This window comes from Vombatus ursinus, unplaced genomic scaffold (genome assembly GCF_900497805.2).
Source record: "Vombatus ursinus unplaced genomic scaffold, bare-nosed wombat genome assembly UNPS02014816.1, whole genome shotgun sequence".
Lineage (NCBI taxonomy): Eukaryota > Metazoa > Chordata > Mammalia > Diprotodontia > Vombatidae > Vombatus > Vombatus ursinus.
In genome coordinates, this window is record NW_020954594.1 from 24,293,673 (window position 1) to 24,318,419 (window position 24,747).

At 37.4% G+C, this 24,747-nt stretch overlaps 1 protein-coding gene across 9 annotated transcripts in view; it reads right to left on the reverse strand.

The window, feature by feature from the left end:
- Nucleotides 1–1,042: 1,042 nt before the first annotated feature.
- Nucleotides 1,043–24,747, reverse strand: part of R3HDM1 (R3H domain containing 1) — a 179,849-nt gene continuing 156,144 nt past the window's right edge. For all 9 annotated transcript variants that reach the window (XM_027835578.1, XM_027835576.1, XM_027835575.1 and 6 more), the window contains 6 exons: nucleotides 9,340–9,443; nucleotides 7,143–7,309; nucleotides 6,730–6,880; nucleotides 3,811–3,893; nucleotides 3,310–3,394; nucleotides 1,043–2,451 (listed from right to left, as the gene is read on the reverse strand). In XM_027835578.1, the coding sequence (XP_027691379.1) occupies nucleotides 2,090–2,451; nucleotides 3,310–3,394; nucleotides 3,811–3,893; nucleotides 6,730–6,880; nucleotides 7,143–7,309; nucleotides 9,340–9,443 (952 nt within the window). In that variant the 3' untranslated portion in view covers nucleotides 1,043–2,089. The remainder of the gene's footprint in view (nucleotides 2,452–3,309; nucleotides 3,395–3,810; nucleotides 3,894–6,729; nucleotides 6,881–7,142; nucleotides 7,310–9,339; nucleotides 9,444–24,747) is intronic.

Here is a 24,747-nt window from a genome sequence, read left to right on the forward strand (position 1 = left end):
TATCATCAGTCTACATTCAAGGGATTCCTGGGATCAAGGTAGTTTCTGGGCTACCTTTCATTTAGGTCTGCTTCTGCTCAGATGTGAGTCAGTTTGTTTGAGTCACCTCAGGCCTGCCATAGTATGAATCTGATATTCTGAACTAGAGAAGAACATGTGACTTCATAATCTGAACCCCCTAGAATGGCCTGGAACCAAACTAGTCCCCAGGGAAGTTAGGGTGGGCAATAATTGATCTTCTATGTTAGTGATATCTAAATTACTTTAAGAACAAGTAGTGAAATAGCTAAAAGGCATGTGTCAACATATTTACAAATGGAGCAAATAATTTACAAATGAAATAATTAACCCAAAAGAGATTGTGTGCAAACACCAAATTCTTAAAAACAAAAAACAAAATAACAAAACAAAAAAAATTTTTTTTTGGTCTTCACACGATTTCTATCTTTTTAATATTGTTCTTTCGCTGGGTTGCTAGAGAGCATCTGAAGAATTACAAGTTGCAGGCTACGCAAATGGGAAGGGAAAGACACCCACTGGGGATAAAATGTGCGTGTGTGCATGCACATGTGTATATTTATTGGTAAAGGACTGTACAATAGAAGTGGTGTTAAACATATTTTATGACTCAAAAAAGGAGATGAGGTGGTTATGTAGTGACCATGAGGGACAATGAATGGATGGACTCTGTCTCGTTGGTACTTCTAGTGGAAGATATAGGGGAGGACATGGAGAGGAGACCACAGGATGCAAATGGCATGGCTGGACTGCATCCTTTACCTCTGTAGGGAGTTCCTATTACAGAATCACAGGAGCACTGAGGAAGCCCTGTAATTTTCCACTTTTGATTAGAATTCATTTGCTGAGGACAAGAAGTTACATGAATCATATTGCAGGAGGTGATACTTAAATGACATACAAAGAAACAAGAAAAAGATGATTTTTGAGGTAGTTTCCAAAATGTATGGCATATGTTTTATAAAAATTAGATTCATTAATGCTATTAGGAGGTTATGGCTATCCTCATTAAAATGCACAGTACTTTTATATTTGTAAACATTTATTCTTCTGAACTGAAAAAGGCTTGCATCAGCACACATTGTACAGCCTTGCAAATTACACAGAAATTGAAAAAAAGGTTTCTCGTTCTGCAGTGCAATGAATCTTTGATGTCCAGTGATTCTCTGCAAACAATGAAAACAAATTTAAACCATTGAAGGATTTTCTAGCACTTGACAAATGTATTTCCTTACAGTGACCAGAGATAAGATCCATATGGAGGGGAAGGCAAATAAGTGGCACAGTTATCTGGGGGACATATATTTAAGATTCATCATTTTTACTCTCTGACTTAAAAAAAAAGAAAAATAGAAATGATTTTAGTTTACTTTCTTCCTGTTTAAGAAGGATTCCTATTCCCCTTAGAGAATCTCTCTGCTAAATGGTTTGATTAAAATGAGTTAAGAACATAATTTATTTACAATTAACATTCACATTGTCTGAATATATTGAATAAGGAAAGGACTTTGTGAACAAATTCTATCATTACTGAAAAATGTGTGGTTGGAAATTCAGAGGAACAGGAATCTTCTATGTGAGGATTCTTCTCATTCACCCACCAAGAAAAAAAGAACGAATAGTTTTGGCTCAGATAGTCTACTTCTTGCATCCTTCCCACATCCAAGAGAGGTCACAGTGTCCTGGCTGCAAAAAGGAGAAGAAATTCAGCTTCCAATACGGCTATTTGTTGTGAAGAAAAATTTGCTGTACAATAGAGCTTTGGATCTGATACAAGAATTCAGAAATATAAAACAAAACAACTATAAAAGTTAGCGGCATTTTAACAGCATTTCTCAGAGAAAGCTGCTACTCTGTATCAGGTTGGTATGAATTCTGGTCATTTGGGGTCGACTGTGTATCTCTTTCTGTCCCCCTTACTGGATCACTGGCCTTTCTTCGAATGCTATCACACCATGACCAATTGTCCCAGGAGCCTCCATAATGTTAATAGAAGCTCCAAACATCAAGCTAATCAAGGACGGCAGAAGACAGAGGTGTCATAAAGGCTGACGGTCCAGTAGTAGATCTGCTACTGAGAACTTGCCCTTTCTAGGATATGAAAGTCATAGCGCTTCTTGCTTGTCCTCAGCTTAAACTTGTTAACTGAGTTAATTTGTTTCTTCAATGCATTTTGGGCAGCTGAAATGGAGGGGAATGTTGCTAGAACTGTGTATGTGGAGGCCAAGTCACTAGGTTTAGATTGTTCTGTCTTCACTGTGCCATCTCCACTGCCACAGTAAAGAGAATGGTGGCGCAGCGGTGTCTGAGACTGGGGATCCCGGAGCCAGCGGATCTTGGCACCAATTTTAAAGAGTTCTCCAAAAAGCTTCTCAGCTTCTACACGGGTTATCCCATCAGGTAGTTCAGTAATTTCTAAGACCTTTCCAACAGCTGCAATAAGAAAATTATAGAATTAAAGTGTTTTTGTTACCAAATGTAGAGAAGACTGCTGAACACAAATTCTGATCATGAGAATGATCTGATTTTCTAAGTTAATCAATCATTCCTATATATACACATATACACATACATTATTTATATATGTACATATACATTTATGTATAATTGCAAAGTCACCCAATGAAAGCCATCATTTTATATCAATCCTGCTCAGTGCTGTCATACATCATGCTAAGGGCACCGACTCAGCTGCCAGTGTCATTTCTGCCACAGATGATGCTGGAGACCAGGAATTTTTCATCTTTTCTGGGTCATGGACTCCTTTGGCAGTCTAGTGAAACCTGTGGGCAACTCTTGGAACATTTACAGAAAATAAAATGCATAGAATTACAAAGAAGCCAATTATGTTGGGCAAGTTATCTATCTATCTATATATGTGTATGTATGTATATAGGAGTTGAGTCAGGAGATCTAAAGCCTTGTTCTTTCATTAAATTAAATAAGCCAGATTTGTGACTCTGGCCAAGTCATTTATTCTTTATATATGTTTCCTCATCTGTAAAACCCTTATACCATATTGGTTCAAATATAGTCCATTCCCAAACAGAGTCCATAGCTGTAAAATGAAATCTCTTTGCAAGGATGAATGTAGTCATGTGAGGAAAAATAACACCAATGTTAAAGTTTTTACAAGTCAGATTTTGGGAAATAAATTGCTTGTTTTTAGACCAATATGGTGATACTTGTCCTAATTACTTCAGCAAGGTTATTTTGGGATCGTCTCTTTTAATGACTGCTTCACCAGGCAGCAACAACAAAATTATGCCCAATTGCCCCCAAATGATCTACCTGCTTCTCCTGCGCCAAGGTCAGTGGAAGCAGCCTTTTTAGCTTGTTTTCTTCCTCGATTTCCATGCCTGCTTCCAGGCTGACACTGAAGAGTCAGAAATAGGTCGTTACAAAAAATACCAATTTTTCAGAAAAAGTGTATGTTCTTAATGTTTAAAAATAATGCAAACTTAGGAATGGGTACAGTAGATCTAAATGAAGTTTGGATTATAAATCATTTGGGAAAATAAGAAGTAGAAATTATATTCCTTCCATTCAAATCCAGGTCTTCCTTCCCACCCCTGTCTTAGTGGAAGGGCAGCTTCTTTCTTTCCCTATTATTAATGCCATCCCCTATGATATTCTTCATAGGAGTATTACTCTGGGTCCCCACCACATGGTAAGGCTATACTTCAAGCTGTTACCCATGAGCAGTAAATTTGCACTGAGCTGCCTCCACACTCGCCTCCCTGCACCCCTCCTACCCCTACCCTGCCTGGGCTAAGCAACTCTCTTCCCCACCTGTTGGTTCGGAATATGTCCATGCAGAATAGAAGGAGGGTTGTATTGCAGTGGTTGGCCAAGTAATGGATATCTGGAATCACCTGGAAAGCAATAAGAATTTTTTTTTCTATTTTTCCTTTTTAGATTGTAATACCATTTCCCAGCTTTCTAATTAAAACAAGGGAAGATATTTTTTGATAGAAAAAGCACCGTAATATTGGAGGGAGAAATAAGTTAGAGTAAATAAAGAGGGGAAAAAACATAAGGAAAAACATGGTATAAATTCTTCACTCTGTCAGAGATGCCTGTTCCTCCCTGGTTATTACAGAAATAGTAGCTATGCAGCTCATTGACAGTACTCAATAGCCATGATCTATTAGTCTCTACCCCACTAGTCCTGCAGCTCTGGTTGAAGAACACACACAGGCAAGCTCAGGCCAGAGGGGCATAGTTGCTGGCTAGGTAACAACTTGGGGGCAGGAACAGTGAGGCTGTAGTTTTTGAACATATTGAAGATACTTAAAATCAAAGTTAGAAAAGACTTACCTAAGGGTCAGAATGATTTTTTTTTTTGAAACAATGACTATGATTTAAAGAAGAAATAGACAAAGTTTCAGGAAAATTCACAAAACTACTGGACGAAGTATCTGAAGGTGAATTCTTTTTTGGACTGGATCTGTGTTATCTGTAAAAGGAACTCCCTAGACCCAGGCAGAATGGCATCTGCTCTGCAACACTTGGAAAGTGTGTGGGAACACTGAAAAGTTAATCAGGCAGTCACAGTAAATAAATATTAAGCTCCTACTCTGTGCCAGGCACTGTGCCAAGCGTTGGTGATACAAAGAAAGGCAAAAGACAGTCCCTGCACTTGAGGAGTTCATAGGCTAATGAGGAAGATAAAATGCAAAAGAGTATGTACAAATACAATGCAGTCAGGACAAAATTGGAAGTAATCAACAGAGGGAAGGCATTTGAATTATGGGGCTTCAGGAAAAGTTTCCTGTAGAAGTCAGGATATTAGGTGGGATAGGAAGGAAGCCAGGGAGGCCAGGAGGAGGAGATAAGGAGGGAGAGCATTTCAAGTCAGTGCTTAAAATGCCCAGAGTCCCTTGGGAGATGGAGTGGTTTGTTTTAGGAACAGCAAGGAGGCCAGTGTCACTGTAATGAAGAGTAAGTTGTGAGGAGGAAGCTATAAGGCTGGAAAGGGGGAGAGAGAGAGAGAGAGAGAGAGAGTGTGTGTGTGTGTGTGTGTGTGTGTGTGTGTGTGTGTTTGATCCTGGAGGAGATACAGAATCTCTGGAGTTTACTGAGGAGGGTAATGACATCATCAGACATGCCCTTCAGAAGATCACTTTGACAGCTGAATGAACAATGGATTGCAGTGGGGACAGAATTGAGGCAGGCAGACCAACCAGCAGGCTATTGCAATTGCTCAAGAATGAGGCAAAGAGGGATTGCACCAGACTGGTGTCAGTGTCAGAAGAGAGAAGGGGGAATATTTGAGAGATGTTGCAAAGGTGAAATGTACAAGTCTTGGCAACAGTTTGGATATGGGAGGTGAGAGAATGAAGGTCAAGAATGGTACCCTCAACAGTCACAGAGAAGTTTGAACGGGGGTAGGATTTTTGGGGAAAGAAACTAAGTTCAGTTCTGGACATGATGAGTATAAGTTTAGTGATTTGCCCAGGGTTGACCAGTCAATCTGTGAGCAGGATCTGAACCCAGGTCTTCTTGATTCTGAAGCTGGTTATTTTATCCACTACATCCTGGTGCCTCTCCTGAAGAATGCAGTTAAGAAACAGTGGCAGAATTCTGTGACTATGGAATCACACAAAATCAGAATAGATTATTCTAATATAGGGATAAGAAGTCTTAAAGAATGTCAGTTTGTATATGAAAGAGTCATAATCTGAATATATTGCTTTAGGACAACAGATTCCAAACATAAGAAAAAAGGGCCTCCTTTCACTGTCTGGTAAGAATGGCACACTTTCTAGGGCACAAAACCCAGGATTGTCTTCCTCCATCTCTAAAAATAATACTAGGCATATGATGTGATATATCAAAGAAGATGTTTTAAAACAACGAAGTCATTTCTGATTTTTAGTGAGAAAGTACATGGAGGTGGACAAAGATTAAATTGATTCAGGGTCTACTTGATGAACTTTGGAATCAGAATTTTAGAGTTGGAGGGAACCTCAGTGACTGTCTAGTTTAACCTCTCCCTGAAAAGGTAGCCGTGCCATAACCCATCTGACAAGTGGCCACCCAGCCTCTGTTCAGAGACCTAGAAGGAAGGGAAACCCACTACTTCCTAAGACAGACTCAGTGGCCTTGGACACTTGGGGTGTGCCCTAACTGTTAGAACATCTTTGACAACAAGGATAAATTTGCCTCTTTACAGCTTCTATCCATTGCTCCTGATTCTGTTATCTGGGGACAAACAAAACAAGTCTAATTCCTCTTCTGTATGGCGATCCTTTGAATACTTAAAAGAAGATCACCACGGCCCTGATGCTGGGCACCCCCAGGACTTCCTTCTCCTTTTGATGCCAAACATTTCCAGTTCCAGCAACATGTTCTCAGATGACATGGACTCAAGGCCCTTAATCATTCTCACTGCCCTCCTCTGGATACTCTCTAGTTTATCAACAGCCTTCCTGAATGGGGTGCCCAGAACACAATACTCCAAGATATGGTCTGATGAGGGTAGAGTACAGAGGAACTCTTGCCTCTTTATTTACTCTAAGTTACTCTTTTCCTGGTGCATCTTTGCCTATTAAAGTAGGTTAGGGGACTAGACCGGGGTACTATTACATTGGAAAATGAGGTCCTGGAGAAACAGAAGTAGAAATGAAATAAACAACAAATTATTTGGTCATGGTAAACTTTAAGTTATCCAAGGCAATAACTACTTGTTCATGATCAAAGACTTACCTTGTCCAGGGACAAAAGGTCTAGAAAACTGGGGTACGATGGAAAGAGGTGCTAATGTGGGACAAATATTTTTCATATTGGAGAGCTGAGCTGGTGCTGGTGACTGGGCTGGTGAGGTTACCGGGCTACTAAGTTGAGGGCTGTGCTGTAACTAAAACGTGACAAGAAAAGACATGGAAAGATCAGAAGTTTAAGTAGTGAAAGTATCTAAAACATGAGAAAAATGGCCATAGATTGTTAATTTTGGAAACATCCCTTTACAATATATGTCAGGAATTGTTACAGCAAATGAGATGATATATAGTGCTTTGTAAACTGTAAAGATCCATAAGAAGTAGGTTATTTATTATTATGCAGTAAACACTTTATGTTACAAAGTTAGCATCATCAGGAACAACGAACAGTAAAATTACCTGGACGACATTTTCTAAATTGCTAAATTCTACTGACTTTTGTCCTCTTTGATGATCACAGTAGTATTTGTTTTGTTTCCACTGAGGGGGTGAGTGGGCCCGAGGTTGAGAACTGTTTGGTATATTTAACTGCATCATGACCACTCCTCCACCAGATGGCGGTACAGCTACAAAACAAAAGGACAACTCTTGGCATAATGTTCATTTTCACGTTTTGCTTACATTAAAAAAATTGGAACTAGGGCAAAAATTTAAATTTCAGAACAAAATGTACTTAAATGCTGTTATTTAATTGTAGATAATAAGAATTATTAACAGAATGTGTTCGGTAAGAGAAAGTAAAATTGATGAAGCAGATAAAAGTCATGTTTACCCTAAAAAATAGAATGTTCATTGTAAGTATGGTAATTTTAAAGCATCGCCCATTATTTTACTGTAAGACCCAAAAGGGCAATATTAAAAAAAATATTCAATTCAGTTGCACAAATACTAAGAAGGTACTACATTAGGTGCTGTGGACACAAAGACAAAAAAATGAAACAGTCTTTACCCTCAATTTAACAAATGTTCATTCATTCACTTAACATTTATTTACTATGTCAGTTTTATGCCAGGCACTGTGCTAGATGCTTGAGGATAGGAAGTCAAAGGGAAACAGTTCCTGCCCTCGTGGAAGTTACATTCTACTGGGGGTAAATAACATGACCAATGATAAATACATATATACAAAATAATATTTTTGGGGAAAAGGATTTGAGAGCACGAATGTCAGTGGAAGGGAGAGGTAAGAGAGGCCTCCTGAAGCTGAGGACATCTGAGCTATGCTTTGAAGGAAGCTAGGAATCTGGGAATTGTAATGGGAGAAAGATAGTATTTCAGGCATGGTTAGGATGATGGTGGTGTCCTTGACAGAAATAGGGAAGTTAAGAGAAGGAATATAGTTTAGGGGAAAGATGATGAGGTAGGTTTAGGGTTCTGGACATATTTAGCATGAACTACTTTTGGGACATATAGGTGGGAGTATCCAGCAGGCAATGAGTGATCTGTAAAGTTTCATTATTAAACGTCTTTTAAATAGTTATTCAAATACACTTTTTAATAAAATAAACCTGAAATTAAGTTTGCTATGGTCAGTGTTAAATACACCACCAGTTGTAAAGACAAAAAAAAATGAGAAACTTAAAAAAAGGATCATTAAGCCAAGGAGAGATTGGATCCTGCCTCTACTATTAACTTCTTGTGATCTTGGTAAAGTTAACTAATTTTTCTGGACCGTATTTTCCTTTGTCTCACTCACCATTTAAACACTTTCTAAAAAAACCAAACTAAAACAAAATCAAACCAAAACAAAAAAAACCCCAAACACTATCTAATTTTTTTTTTTCTCTCTCTTCTGGCTTACTCTTCTCATCATTATAAATAAACGTATTCATAGATTTGTACATGAGTGTAGATGAAGAGGGGAGAGGGTAATGCCTACATTTCTAGTCTAAATTCTGCTTCCAGGTATTCATGTTGCTAAGTTATAGAAGCAACAATAGTGAATGGTGCCCTTGGAGAGGCTGCTATCCTAAGTTACTATTTTCAGGGGCTGATTAAGTTTATAAAAATTGGGTTTGGATGAATGTTGACATCAGTTATCAGATATGTTGCATAGTTAACTAGAATGGGTGCAGTGATAGGCACATTCTTTGTGTACGAATATGGGATGTAACAAAATACGAATGGCTTTAAAGTGTTAAGAGTGATTTAGATGGCACCACTAATTGTATTTAAATTTATACATTTCTTATTATATATTCAGATTAATTCAGCCAATAATTATTAAACAGTTACCCATTGTAAAGCAGTAAGTTAGGTGCTAGGGTTAGAAAGATGAAAAAAATAGTCACTGCTCATAGTCACATACATATTCTGGAAGTGGGGGACATGACCTGATATAAATATAGTGAGAGAGAGAGAGAGAGAGAGAGAGAGAGAGAGAGAGAGAGAGAGAGAAAGAGAAAATTTCATGGAGGTGGTAGTAATCAAGGTGAATTTTAAAGGAAGAGAAAGATTCTGGCAGATGGCGATTAAAATGCTTCAGTCCCTCAAGATACACTCTAGGCAATGAACAATGGGTTTTCTAGAATTTTAATGCACTTCATTTAGTTTTTCTTTTTCAAATGTGAAAAGATATTCAGTTATGTTTCCATACCTGCACACTGGTGGCTTTGAAGTTGCTGGGAATTGCATGGCGAAGACGTTTGAGGAAACTGTAACTGATCTGATCCTAAAGGCTGCAAATAACCTACGGATGAGCTAGAAAAAAACAAAGAACACAGCAGTACAGATGTGGGTGCTTTTACAAGGTGTTTTAGCTTAAATTAGAAATTCAAGTAAAGACTTATTCAAAGTCAGTTCGCTACAAATGCCAGAAATAAACAACTATGCTATTCCTCCTCAAGCGACAAAGATAAAATATTATAAAGCACTGTATTTCATTTATTGTTTCAATAATTCTTTCAAAAAGCAAAACAATTATAAAAACTAAATATTAAAAAGCACCAGATATGTGAATTTAACAGAATATTTTTCCTTTAAACTAACAGTTTCCTAAGTATATAAGGAAAATGACTTTAACAAAATAATAAGGTAATATAGTTTAAAAGAATTTCCTAAAAATGCTTATCAAGACATATGAGGTACCCCATGAATAAAAATGATAAATGTACTTCTTACTAAATGGTATGGATTATATAACTCATATCAGTGATATAACTAATAATATGATTCTTTTAAGTACATCCTATTGGAAACCTGTCAAAAATGATGAAAAATTGTTAGATTAAGCAATTGTACACTGTTTTTTTTGTATAGCAACTTCTACCAGGTTCCCTACTTCTGCAAGCTAGCCAATTGCAACTAATTTGAGATTTATGATACTCTGGTTGTCATTAACCTTTGTTTTAGGAAATCTTTTCCTCATAGAAAGTCCAAATTCATAGCGCAAGCAAAATCACCAGGTAAATTAAAATTACCTAGAACTATTTTCAAGAAACTTTAAATACTTCAGAAATACTTATTTATCAACAATGTATGATTTAAAATAATTCTTATATTTATTTATTAAAGTACTCTAACCTCTACTTGGCAAGTTCAAGTTACTATATATACCTGAACATCACATAATTGTACTGTTTTAAAAAATTCTATAATAAAAACTTAATTTTCCCCAATTAATGTGCATTATTGAGTTTTTACTGAATTTTGCCAGTTGTAATCTACTTCAATTCAATAGAAAAACCCAAAGGGAAAAGTAAAAGAGTGTAAATGGAGAGTCAACCTCGTAATTAATTCTATAAGCAAGGGTTCATCTTGACAGAGGACCAAAATATTACCTAATTTGTTTTCTACAAAGACCTTCAGCAGAGTTAGAAAAGGTTAGATAAAAAGGAAGGCAGAGCAAGCAACCTTTAAATGACATTCTCAGTGTAAAGTTTTAAGTATTTTGGTTATATACTAGAAAAAGCTGACATTACTGCGTGTAAATATGATATCTAACATTTCTTGGGAGAGGGTGAAAAGAGAGAATTTTTAAAATTTTTAAAGGTTCAGGTCTCTCAGGGACTTCACATTACAAAAAAAATTAACACAACTCTTTAAGGTTTTATGTTATCTTCTTTGAACCCCAAATAACCACATGAATTGAGTGCCACAGAAATCACATAAGGAAAGTGAGACTGAGAGAAGTTAGGAGACTTGTCCAGGGCTGAATAGCTATCATCAGAAGTAGGATTGGAAACCAGGTCCCTCCTGACTCCCAAGTCCAGCATTCTTTCCATTCTTATCTAGGAGTATTCAGCTGGATCTAGGAGGTTATCATTTTGGATGTTTCCTCCCAACACACAACTCATTCATGTCTGATGACTCTGTACAACTCCTTTTTATATTCTCTCATAAATTAACCACAGGATAAATTTCATAAAAAATTTGTATGATGGGCTGCTAACTTTTTTCACTTTCTCCTGACACTAGGAGGATACCAATGAAGTCCTCAAGCTATCTATCATCCCTTGCCACATAACCCCACCCATCTCTTGGTGAAAATGTCCCTTATGAAATTTTATTCCTGTCTTCTCTGAAGTTTTTTATTTGTTACACAGGATGTCCCGAAAGTCTTACTGTGGTTTTAAGCTTTAATAGCTTAAAGCTATTAATCTTCCATCGTGTGCTTCTCCATTGCCTTCTGTGCACAACTCATTTTCAGTTATCGAGAGGCTGTCCATGTCTTGCAGTTAAAAATCACACAATAATGGTATTATAAAAGTGGATATTTGTTTCTACAAGTCTGGACTCATTAAAAGAGCTTTCCAATTTCCTGAAGGATGGAATCTAGCTTGCTCTGCCCCTTCTAAATCTGGGACCAGCTCAGAATCTGCCTTCCGAGAACCAGTCTAGCTAAGTTTAGAGGAGAATATCAATCAGTTGCTGGCCATGAATTCCTGGCAAAGACAAACTCTAAAATATTTTCTTTCCATAAGGCTATGGATTAATAAGATAACCTACTCAAAGCCAAAATCTGATCATAAATTTCATCCCACCAAGTGTCTGTGATACTTAGTTAGGTCTATATTTTCCATGACTTTAGGGCAGGCCTGTATAACATAAACTTGTGGCCCACCAGAGAATTTCAGGTAGCCTGTGAAAAATGCAGAGGATGTAAAAGTAAAGATGGAACGAGTGCTTTGTCTGTGCCCTGCTTAACTTGCCTCCCCCAGTCACTATTGTGCCTGTCACGTAACTTGGCAGTGGGTTGCCACTTGTGCACTCTCTCCTGTTTTGTCACATGACCTGTGGCAACTAACCATTGTCAGTCTGTCTCTAGTCTGAGAGTTGCGAGAGTTGTATCTTTTTTTTTTGCTAGGCAATGGGGTTAAGTAATTTGCCCAGGGTCACACAGCTAGTTAAGTGTCAAGTGTCTGGTCTGAGACCAGATTTGAATTCAGGTCCTCCTGACTCCAGGTCTGGTGCTCTATGCACTGCACAACCGAGCTGCCCCGAGAGTTGGATCTTTTTGTTGTGTTTTTGGTTGTTACTAAATGTAAACAATAAGAAAATCTCAAAAATGTATTAAAACTTGTACCACTTAGCAAAGTAATTTTTAAACATTAATGTGATTTCATGATGAATAAAATCTTAAGTAATAAGTATAATTAATTGGTATTAATTAAAATTTCCCTTTTTAAAAATATAGTTTTAATTATATCTTTACTTGGAAAGTGAGCCACTAAAAACTTATCTGTGGCCTGAAGAAGTTTAGTCTATTTTAATTTTGGCTCCTACCTCCTGCCAAGTTGTACAGGTCTGCCTTAGGAGGTCAAAAAAGTCAAACAGAAAACACTACTAACTTTTCTTGCCACTTCTAGTAGGTATCTTGTCAAATTTTTCAGCAGCCACATATCAATTGTATCTTTAGTAGATCAATGGAAATTAATGACAATTTTCTCATTACTGGGTCTCCTGTGATGTTTATGCATTCCCCTTTCCACACCACTTAGGAATTGCTCTTATATGTCAGAAATTCATTACTATATCTGAGAAAACACCAAATATAGCAGGAAGCTTTAAATTTTAATATATTTGAATATATTCATCTAATCTCTGATAATGTCATTTTCTTCAGTATTCATAAACTGATGACTTCTCAGCTAGAAGAGGTAATAGCATTCCATTCACTTTTAGTTTTTTAAAAAGTTTAACTCTTTATTTTTATAGTATATGACAGGAAGAGGAATTCTTTCTAGGTGATGAGATCCTCCAGATGCCCCTGTTTGCAGACGACATTGTGCTGACTGCATCAAACTCCAGAATTACTAAATCACTTCTTTAATCACTCACCTGAGCTTATCCTAATTATTCACAAGGGCAAAACCAAGAGTGTAAAGAGTAAAGACTATTGTCTTGACAAGCAGCTGGCCCATCAATACACATATCCTCAACTGGCACTGCAGATGGACAATAAATCGGGCCCAGAAAAGTACAGGTAATTTGTGGAACTATATAGTACTTGTAATGACCTAAGTATATTCTTCACAAACCCCAAATTTTAAAACACAAATTTTTTTTTATAGTGATGCTCTATGGCTTTGAAATACGGAATACCAAATCTCCAAATAATAAAAACTGTAGATCATGTAAAGGACAGTGCAGAGCTGCAAACTGGCCAGTGTATTACCAACAAGGAAGGTACACAAGGCACAAAAAAAGTGATCCAGCTGTCCATGTTATTGTTGTTCCTTGTTCATCCTTATTCTCAAAAAGGACCAATGACGTCATGAGGGTGATATTTTGATTTACAAGTCAATTGGATTTAAGTGAGGCAGAGCCAAGCAAAGTCATCGCCTCACTCTCTCCTCCAGAGTTATAGAAACCCAGTGGCAAGACATGTCAAGACTGGAGATGGCTTGCTGGTCATTTATAGAGTGAGGGATGACAAATGGAAAGCCTATATGATGAACTGCTACCCATATAATACCAAGAGACCTCAATGTAGGGCTCTACTACTTTTAGGGGACCTCTCTGTAGAATTCTGGAAGGGCATGGACAATAGGCACACAGGATTACAAAGAAGTACTCAACAACGAGACTATAGACTTACATTAGTACAGTTTAAGCATAGTACTGGAAATGAGTTTAGGTTCATTCTTCTATATGCTATTAATCATTTTTCACCATAACATTTATTAAATGATCCCTTCTCACTTCCCCATGCTGACCCTGCCTGTGTCCAGGTCTTTATCACTGTGCTCTTTAACTGCTGTAATAGTTTCCTAAGTTATCTCCCTGCTTCCAGCATCTCTCCAATCCAGCCTATCCTAAAGTCTAGGTATGACCAATTCGATGTCCTCATATAATAAATTTCAGAAGCTCCCTATTATTACTGTGAGGATCAAATTAGGTTTCTTTTATAGCATGACTTAAGTTACCATCTCCTACCTCATGTCTTATCTGATCCTATTTGTTAGTGTTCTCACTCTTTTGTTTACCTATCAGTATACTTTAGTATCCCTCAGTAAAACAGAAATTCCTTAAGGGACAGGACAGTTTGTTATTTCTGTCTTTGCACCTCCAGTGCCTAGCACAACATGCCTTAAGCATGGTAGATGCTTAACAAATGCTTTTGAAATCCAACCAAATTTCCTTGGTGTGTGTTATTTCTAATCCACCAAACAGTAACTAACTGCAGGATTCTTATTCTACTTGGGGGAATCTCTGTTCTATTGGTCTAATTGGTTTTAATATCAATCAGTTTTGGCAACTTTCACTTTGTAATATGTCTGAAATCTGGTAAAAACTTAACCCATGCTCTCTGTCATGCTTCCCTACTCTGATGTTTAGATTTCCTCACGAGTATACTGCCTTTATATATGGCGCTACTCCCCAACTCCCCACCAGCCTTTTACATTCTCATCCAAAGCCAGAGTCCAGTCATAAGTTTAACCCACTAAGTGCAAGTGATTTTTAATCAGGTCAAATTTGCCTCCTTGTGTTAGGACCTGTAAGTTTTCTTGTTGCCCAAACTTTGGGTATTTTTATATAAACATTAAAGACTTTATTTTGCTCTTTCCTTGGCTTTTATCTCCTATAAATCTGTAGTTATCCCAGCTGTTAATCTTCTTCCTTCTTTACGTTTACTGCTTATAGTTTCTAATTTGGGGGGATATACGAAGGCAGTATTTTCCACACTCCTCCCCAACAATTTGATTAAATTTAAAAACCCCTTTAAGTAGGTGATAGTCCCTCTGTACTCAACCTTAAGTTAGTGTCCAAAGGAGGGTAAATGGGATAGTGAAGGGCCTTATGTCAAAGTTACGAGTATCAATTGTAGGAGCAGGGCTTGGTAAGCCTAAAGAAGAAAAGGGGGGGGGGAGGGACACTGCTGTGTTAGAGTATGTGAAACATTGACATACATAAGAGGGATTGAACTTGCTCTGTTTAGCCTTAGAGTGCAGAACCAGGAGAAATGCAAAGAAACAAATATAGACCTGATGTTGGGAAAATTATCCCAATAATTAAGAGTTATATAACAGCAGAATGGACTGAGAGGTGGTCCCTTTCTTGGACATTTTCAAGCAGAGTCTGGATGAGTACCTGTCAAGTATTTGTTATAGCATGGATTCCTTTTGGGATGGGATAGACTAGATAGCCATTTATTCATGTTTTTTCCAACGCTCAAATCCTATGATTCTGGATTGCAATCTGTATGGTTGGAGAGATGAGATCATAGGTCTATTGTGGAGCATTGGAGAATTTCAGTAAGCCACTTTTTTTTTTTTTCTTTTCACTGATCATCAACATCTTTCTGTATAAGGAGAGATGCTGTTGACATTTTACAGGCAGATTTTATACATTAGGTAAACACAGAACTGTTCTGAATGTCATAATGTCTCAAACAAAGTATAATTCTCACGGTTTCTGGTAGTTGACAATATCTAGAGTCCAATCTATGCATAAAATTATAGTATAAAGTCAGAATATCTCTGTGCACGCAGAAAACTCAGTATGTATTTCCTCTTCCTGGTCTTACTTTTCACTTAACTAATCTCAGACAGCATAAAAAAGAGCACCTATCAGAAATAATTCTGACTACAAATTAAGTGTATATAGATGATATAGCCTGAGAAAAAAAATTAAAATTTATTTCATAGATCGTTTTGCATTGTTCCTTTGTAACCAATTGATAGTGATGTAAAACATTTTTAGGAAAAATAAAGGATAAAACTGAGTTGTAGCAGCAGCAAACCAGTTATAAATAATTTGTACTTAATCATCTCTCCTGGATGAAGGTATGTACACAATAATATTTTAGTTAGATAACAGTCTTTTTAACACACTTCATGCAAAACACAGGAACATCAAAATGTTTTCCCTAGCCACAGAAATTATTTACAAAACAATCAATATAGAAGCTGCCCAAGGGAAATGCCAAACTCCTTGAATGTTCAAATTCTTTGCTGGGCATCTTCATTAAGCCTTTTTTCTTCCTAAATCTAGGTCAGCGAAGCCCAGGGGGTGGACTTCCCTAATTGTCCAGGTTATTTATGGCCTGAAGAAATCATTAAAGGAAGGGAGGGGGAAGTTTGGATTCCCTAAAAATATTAAGCTACCTGGCTACAAAGCATATTTTCTTGCTCTAGTGAAGCATAAATCTCAAAGTCCTATTTTAAACCAACAGCAAGGCAATAGCTTGGTTTTGGAAAAGAACAATTTTGGACTTAACTTAAAATAATTTTAAAAGAATTAAGGTCTTTAAAAGAAGAGATGGGAATGTGAGCAAACAAGAAAGGCTACTTTTTAGCAGGGGCAACAACACATGAACAGAGGCTGGACTACATCTAAGGGATCTGCGGAACTATAAACAGACTGACTTGATAGAGCCAACTGTTCGTGAGGTTGTAATGAGATGTGGATAGATAAGTCTAAGAGGAAGTGATTAGGGCAGAATGATCAAGTGGAGCAGGTTCTCCAATCAACTTGATAAAATTATAAGGTATGGGTTATTTTTAGGCCCTGATCAAATTGGAGTTGCTCAACCAAACTGATGTGACATATTAATCTTCTAGTGACTGACTGAAGAATCTGCCACCCTTCTTTGTGGCCTATAAAAGTAGAGCTCTTAACTCTTGAGATCTTGTTCTTTACCTTTCTAAGAGTTTCTGGGGCAGCATTCCCAGCCCTGGAGTCAAGAGGACCTGAGTTCAAATCCGGCCTCAGATACTTGACACTTACTAGCTTGTGTGACCCCAGGCAATGCACTTAACCCCAAATGCCTCACCAAAAAAAGAAGTTTCTAACCTTGAGCATTAATTAGGGCAATAGGAATTCTAGAAAGATAAGATTTCCTGATGTAACTTATTATTAGGAGAAGGAAAAATACAGTCCATATTTTTCCTACTTGGTATTTTACTTGGAGAATAAAGCCAGTAAAAGTTACCTGTACAGTAAAGGTGTGACAAAAATGGAGTTTACTTATTTAGCAAGCTCCAAAATATTTCAGAGGGGGTCTAAACTACAGGAAAGCAATTACAAGTTTTGGATGAACTGTGTGGGACTTGACTAGAAGGACAGAAGGTCGTCCTCACAATAACTGCAAGTTCAATTCCCCTCCACAGGGTGCTAATGGGTTGAACAGTTTACAACTTTGTATTTATTTTTCATGGATTCCTATGAGTACTTAGCATCCTATGTATTTTCTATGGTGTGAAATGAAGGTTGTCTTATACTAAATAATTATCTGGTACACTGAATATCTATGCAGGCTATGAGAATGCTGCCACTCATGTCTGTTAACCCTTGGATATAAGCCATACTAAGTTTTGTTTTAGAGACTTTCTAGGATCAATACAGGTGGGGGCAATGAATAAAGGATCAATTTGACCCTGAGGAATTAAGCCCTCAGGATGGGACCCAGTTTGTGTGAACCCAGAGCATTTGGCTACGGATTACAGAGATATCGTAGTTCGGATGACAGTATTCTTCAGATGAAGGTTTACTGGCGGTTTAAAATCCTATATTTGCTTTGTTATTTTTCTAGGTAGTTGGGTCTACTCTGATTTCCAGGCCCTCAGCAGAGGTAAAACAGAAAAGGCCATACAAAACTGAAGAAAATTTCACTTTGCCTACATGTAGGTAAGAAGATATTTTCAGGTGAGTTTTATAACTAGATCTTATGATTAAGGAGCTGGAAATGCTTTCATTCTTTTTTAGGTATAATATTTACTGATAGTTCCTGAACCTACCAGTTTACTCATTTATAAAATGAATTGCTTGTGACTCAACTTGTTTTACTACAGAGCTGCCACAAGGATACTTAAGTGTTTTGTCATAACTGAAATAAAGTTATTCCACAACAAAAAGCAACAATTATATAACACTTAAAAAGTTACAAAGCATCTTACATACATTATCTCCTTTAATCCGAACAATAACTGTGAAATAGGTACAACTGGTATATCATCTTTATTTGATTGATGAAGCAATTAAGGCTCAGGGATCTAAATGACTTGCCTAAGGTTATAAAGTGAGAGATCCAGGATTGCAATTTGGGTCTTAGGGGCCAAATCCAGATTTTTCTCTATTATACCACAGCAGCTTTCCAGTACTGGCATTCTCACTGATTGACAATAATTTTATTTAAAAGGCATAGCTTTTAGTACTATGTTTTTAGCAGATATTTTGCCTATTTAAAAAACCCCCTAAAATAACTGTCAAGTAAGCACTTCTGGCTATGAAACTACACTTCCATAAAACTAACTGAAGATGAAACAATTTTTTAAAAAATTAATGTATTGGATGGTAACACTTTCCACTTTAGACTAAATTTCTTTCAGAACTAGTTTTCCTTCCAATAGAGCAACAATGGAAATAAAATGGACTTCTCATGGGAAAATGATTCAATTAAACAGTTTGCTTTGTAATAATTATTTCAAATGGTAGATTAGAAAAGACATGAAAGGAACAGCATGAGGAGAAATAACAACTATTTAAGATAAGAGTTTAAAAGAAAAAGTCAATAAATAATAAGTGCCTACTATGTACCAGGCACCGTGCTAAGAAATGGGACAGAATGATGGGCACTATGAAGTGCTATAAGTAAAGATATAAATAAGGAATAAAAAAATCAGAAAATCAGGCTAAAAAAGGAGAAGAAATGAAACTAAAAACTGTGGTTTAATTTTTTTTTTACATTGTCTAAGTATTCTATGATGCTTCTGCTGGTTTTACAAATAATGGTAACATTCTAATAGCACTATGCTATTTACTTTGGAGACATCTTTAGCAAATGTACCACATTACCCTTTGTATTTATAAATAAAACTGAGAAAAACCATGGGCAACAATATGTGGATAATTAACTATTCTGAAACCTCAAAGGTGCATGGAGGTGATCCAAGGTTCTCAGTACCTATGCCAGTTGTTCTGATCTCTATTTATGTCTGTTTTGTGTGGAGTATGGAAATTGCTGTCCTCATCATCTTTTTCTTCTTCATCCTCTTCCTCCTCCCTGATCATCATCAATTGCATGTATATAGCACCTAATGTGTCCAGATACTGTGCCAAGCATTTTATAAATATCTCATTTGATCTTCATGACCCTGGGAGGTAGGTAATATCCATCTGTAAGATATACATCTTACAGATGAGGAAGCCAAGGCAACAAAGGTTAAATAACTTGCCCAACGTCATATAGCTAATAAATATCTGAGTTCAAATCTCAGGTTTTCTGGACTCCGGGCCCTGCACTCTATCCACTGTACTACCTAGCTGGTTGGCTTATAAAGCGAAGAAAAATTTTTTTTGGTGGACAGAGGGTAGGAGGGATCCACAGCAACCCATGAAATGGATAAACACAAAATGGCTCTCATCTAGGTCTTTTACCTCCATAATTCAATTCAACACACATATGCATATATGCATCTAGTTTGTGCATAGCACCATGCTGGGTATTGTGCCTACAGTGACAAAAAATTAAACAGCTCCTGCCCTATAGGGGATTATATTATATTGAGAACACACAGTCACAGTAGTAGAACAGTAGAAAAAGGGGCAAAAGATGCTAAGAATTTATTCTTATATATCTATGCACATTAATTTAATTGTTGGTACATTTACTGTGTGATTTTTATGCAATGACTAGAGATGACATATTATTATCTCCTTTGCCATTGTCACATGGTTCAATGTCAGAAAAGGATACAGTATCATTAATCAAAGGGATACCTTAGATGTGTCTTTATACCCTTTATGCTAGAATCAGCCTTGATTACCTACTCAGACTATCTGCTCAGCCACCTGACCTGAAGAGACACCACAGCAGCTCTTTCCAGCCACATGGTAGCCAAACTACATGTATTGTTTCTCCCTATTATATTGTGAGCGCCTTAAGAATAGGGCCTTTATTTTTTCTCTATTCACACCCCTATCATTTAACATGGAATTTTTGCACACAGTAAGTGCTTAGTAAGTACTTTTTCTTTCTTTCATTCATTTGTTCATTTCTTGATAAGAATGTATTATGTAAGATGTATTATGATGCATACATACATGACATACTAATGTCATTTACAAGACATTCCAGAGGAAGATGGAGGAAGACTTTAAGCCTTGTTGTTGTTCAATTGTTTCTGACTGCTGGATTTGAAGTGAGGTCTTCCTGACCCTAAGCCCAGTGCTCTAAACACTGAGCCACTTAGCTACCCTAAAAACATAAAGTGCCCAGCACAGAGTAAATGCTATATAAACGTTTATTCCTTTCTCCCTCCCCCTTCCCAGGTGGATCAAGTCCTACAGTCCTACTCTATTACCTCAACGTGTTGTTATTGTTGTCCAACCATTTCAGTTGTGTCTGATTTGGGGTTTTCTGGGCAAAGATACTGGAGTGGCTTGCCATTTCCTTCTCCAGCTCATTTTACAGATGAGGGACTGAGGTAAACAGGTTAAGTGACTTGCCCAAGGTCACAAAGCCTGTAAGTGTCTGAGGTTGAATTTGAACTTGGGAAGATGAGTCTCCTTGACTCCAGGCAAGGCACTGTATCCACTGTGCCACCTAGCTGCATCAACACCATACAAAACTGTTATAGCATCCTTGGGATTAAAGGATAGGATGATCAAGATCAGAGTAAGAACTAGTTCAAGTCCAAAGACACAAAGTCTCACAGAAGGGCTAGTGATTGATTGAATGGAAACGATGAGAGCTATGTTTTTCATTATTTCCCTAATCTAATTTTGACAAGGGATATGGAAACATTCTAAGGCTCAAGACTGGTTAACTGGAAACTAACAGACACTTCAACATGTCCAAAACTGTATTTATTTTCTTTCCCCCAAACCATCCCATCTTCCAAATCTCCCAGTTACTGCTGAGGGGACCAACATATTCCCTGTCAATCAGGCTTGCAAATGTCCTAGTTAATTTGTTGCCAAGGTCTGTAGATTATACTTTCACAATGTCTCTCTTTTCTCCACTCACCAGCACCACTCCGGGGTAGGCCCTAATGTCCTCATGTCTGGACTATTGCAGTAGCCTTCTGGCTGGTCTCTAGCATCTGCCTCTTGCAGACCATTCTCTCCTCAGATTCCAAAATGATGTATGTCTAACCATGGCCCTCCCTTATTGGAACTTGAGTGACTCCTTGTGGCTTCCAGGAACAAATACAAAATTGTCCCTTTGGCTTTTGAAGCCCTTCACAACCTCGATCCTCCTACCTTTCTAGCCTCCTTATACTTTTTTCCCCTCCACGTGCTATATCATACAAGGCCACTATAGCCATCTTGTGGTTCTGTGTGCCCTCTGTACTGCTGGATTGCTGTTCTGACACTCCATCTTTTGAATCTGCACCTTTCCACCAACTGTCCTCCTTGTCTCTACAATGTACCTGGCTTTCCTAGCTCAGATGAGATCCCACCTTTTGCAAGAGGCTTTTTAGAGCTCTCCCTAATGCTAGTGATTCCCCTGTGAGATTGTCTCTCACCTACCTTCTATCTATATAGTTATTTACACATTGTCTCCCTCCATAAGAATATAAACTCCTGGAGGGCAGGGACTGTTTTTGCCTTTGTTTGTATCCTTAGCATTTAGTACTGTGCCTTGCACACAAATGCTTATAAATGCTGGTTTATTAGACCTGACCTGTTGATCACACCTTACTAGAAGGAGGAAAAAGGTAATAATGAATAATGATATGCAATTACTATTAAGCAATAAAGGGGAGTTAGCACACAAAATGGTGGTAGAAACAATGACTGCATAAGAGGTCTGTGTGGCCTCTGGGAGGTGTAACAGGGCTGTGAACCAAAGGATTCCTCATTCCTATGAGGTCACATTATATAATTAAACTTCCTGGATATATCTTTGAAAGTCTTCAATCAATAAGTAAGGGGAACAAATTCAAAGAATGAAACAATCTCTACTTATAAACAGCTTACATTTCAAGGTGGGAAAAGGACAATGACATATATTAGTGTATATATAATAAATGTAAAATAAAGGTAGTTGAATACAAGGCATATGGGAAAGAGGACACTAGCAGTTGTGGGAGTCAGGAAGGCTTTGTGTAGAAAGTGGTGCTTGAAAAAAGAAAGGAAATATAGGAAATGGAAATCTAGATTTGTATGCTGTGCTGGACCCAGACCCTCTACAGGAGGAGAATGACAGAAAACAAAATCAGAGTATGGGTTTAAGGACTAACAAAAACAACAAAAAACCACCTGAGGAGAAAATGAAATCTGTAAAAATGAGAACCTTCTATGAGAACTTGAAACTGAAAGGAAAATAAGAAACAGATGAAAAAGGAAAAAAGGATAGTTGGTGATGTTCTTTGTAGTGATCTATTTCCATTGCAGCCCATAGTGGAAGCACGTCATTTGGAGGCTACCACATTAAGTACTAGAGATGCTCTGTGACACTTAAGATGAAGACAAGAGCAGCTAAGCTGGACCAAATATATACAAAAGAAATCTGTGCTGAATCCACACAATTTTAAGGACGCGCGGGGATTTCAAGACATCTCAAGAAGAAAATATTCCATGATGACAGAAAAGACCCCAGGTTGCTTCTATCACAATAAAGTACCTGGATTAGTCAGCCACTGAGTGACCCACATGCCTTTCTCATTTTAGGAACATTTTAATGGGTGCAGGTTGTAGAGAGGCAAAATTAAACCTGATGTAAGGAAAAATTTCCCAATAATAAGTGCTAGTTAAAAAAAGAATAGGTTTCCTTCGATGGTGGGCGTGTATTCCTTTGCACTATAATTCTTCAAGCAAACATAAGATGACTACTAACTATGTTTGTAGACTGAACTGGTCAGGTATGGGAATGAGTAAAAGAACTCTTAGGGTTTCTTCAAACGGTGATAAATATTTTTCTCAGAAATCTATGTAATGTACTATATAACTTAAACTACTGAATATAACCTACATTTATAAAAGAAGGAAATAAGCCATATTAACATCTGAATATCAGTTAACTTCTATGGTTAATTATAAACAGCTGAGGGGCAGACACAGCAGCTTGGAGACAGGTAGTGGATAAAGTGCTGGGCCTGGATTTAGGAAGACCTAAGTTCAAATCAGGCCTCAGGCACTTACTAGCTGTGTGACCATGGGCAAGTCATTTAACCCTGTTTGCCTCAGTTCCCTCATCTGTAAAATGAGCTAGAGAAGGAAATGGCAAACCAATCCAGTATCTTTGCCAAGGAAACCCCAAATGGGGCCATTAAGAGTTGCACAGGACAGAACAACAATAATGTGCTAGATATTTCTCAATTAACAGTAGTGTTTAGTAATATGGACATTTGTCTGCTAAACAATAAGTGCAACCAAAATAACTTTCTGTATAAAAGGCTATTATATTCTGTGATGTCGTTAGTAAATTACAAATATTTCTTCACGCAGTCAATGCTTTTGTTAATTCTGTAACTGGCATGCCTTCACGTTAAATGAGTAACCTGAGTTGTTCTTGCTAAGTCCTGATAGCACACGCATTCTTTTGTTTTCTTTTTGCTCTTAAATACATTTTTCACTTTTTGTATTGTTATAGTGTGTTCATAAAACAGACCTATGCCAATGAATCAGAAAGTTAGCAATTAGCAGTCTATGGTTAGACACAAACAGCTAATTACAGATGTGTCACCCAAAAGCTACATTCAAGTTGCACATCTAAACCCTGGGCAGCTCCAGCTGTCCCTTCAGCTTCACCTGGACAGAGTAATTCTATTTTGGCTCATGATTCATTTTCCATTACACCTTTATTCCTTTCAGGTTACAATCTGCCTCCACAGTAGGTGTGTAATCTTTTATAACCCGTATGATTTAGAAGACTTAGCAGGGATACTGTAGATGCTGGACTAATACAAGTAAGACAGAATGGTCCAAAGTGTAAATTATCTTCTCCCTACTAGTAGAATTTTAAGAATACAGAAGCAGTGACTGGGGAGTAGCTAAACAATTGTGGCACATGAATGGAAAGGAATATTCCTGTGTGATAAGGAGTTATGAATATAAATAGCTCAGAGAAACAAGAAGATATAGGAACTGATGCAAAGTGAAGTAAGCAGAAATAGGAAACAATATTTACAACGACAACAATGGAAATGGAAAGAACAACAAAATAACCCAAACTGAACACTGTATAATTATAACAGCCAAAACTGGCACTGAAGGAGATAAAAAAAATGTACTTCCCCTCCATCTCTGCAGAAGTGGAGACTTTAGGTGTGAAACATTGCTCATAATACTACATTTGGTTGCTGTATTTGTTAGTTTGGCTAAATTAATTTCCCCCCCATTCCTTTTTAAGAGGCAGTTGGGTGGCTCACTGGACAGACTGCTGGGCCTGGGGTCAGGATGACCTAAGTTAAAATCTAGCCTTGAATACATACTAGCTGTGCGACTCTGGGTAGATCACTTAACCTCTGCCTTAGTTTCCTCAACTGTAAAGTGGGCATAGTAATAGCACCTATTTCCCATATTTGTTAAGAGGATCAAATGAGATAATATTTATAAAGCACTTAGCAGAGTTCCTGGCTCATAGCAGGCCCTTAAAAAATGCTTCCTTTAAAAA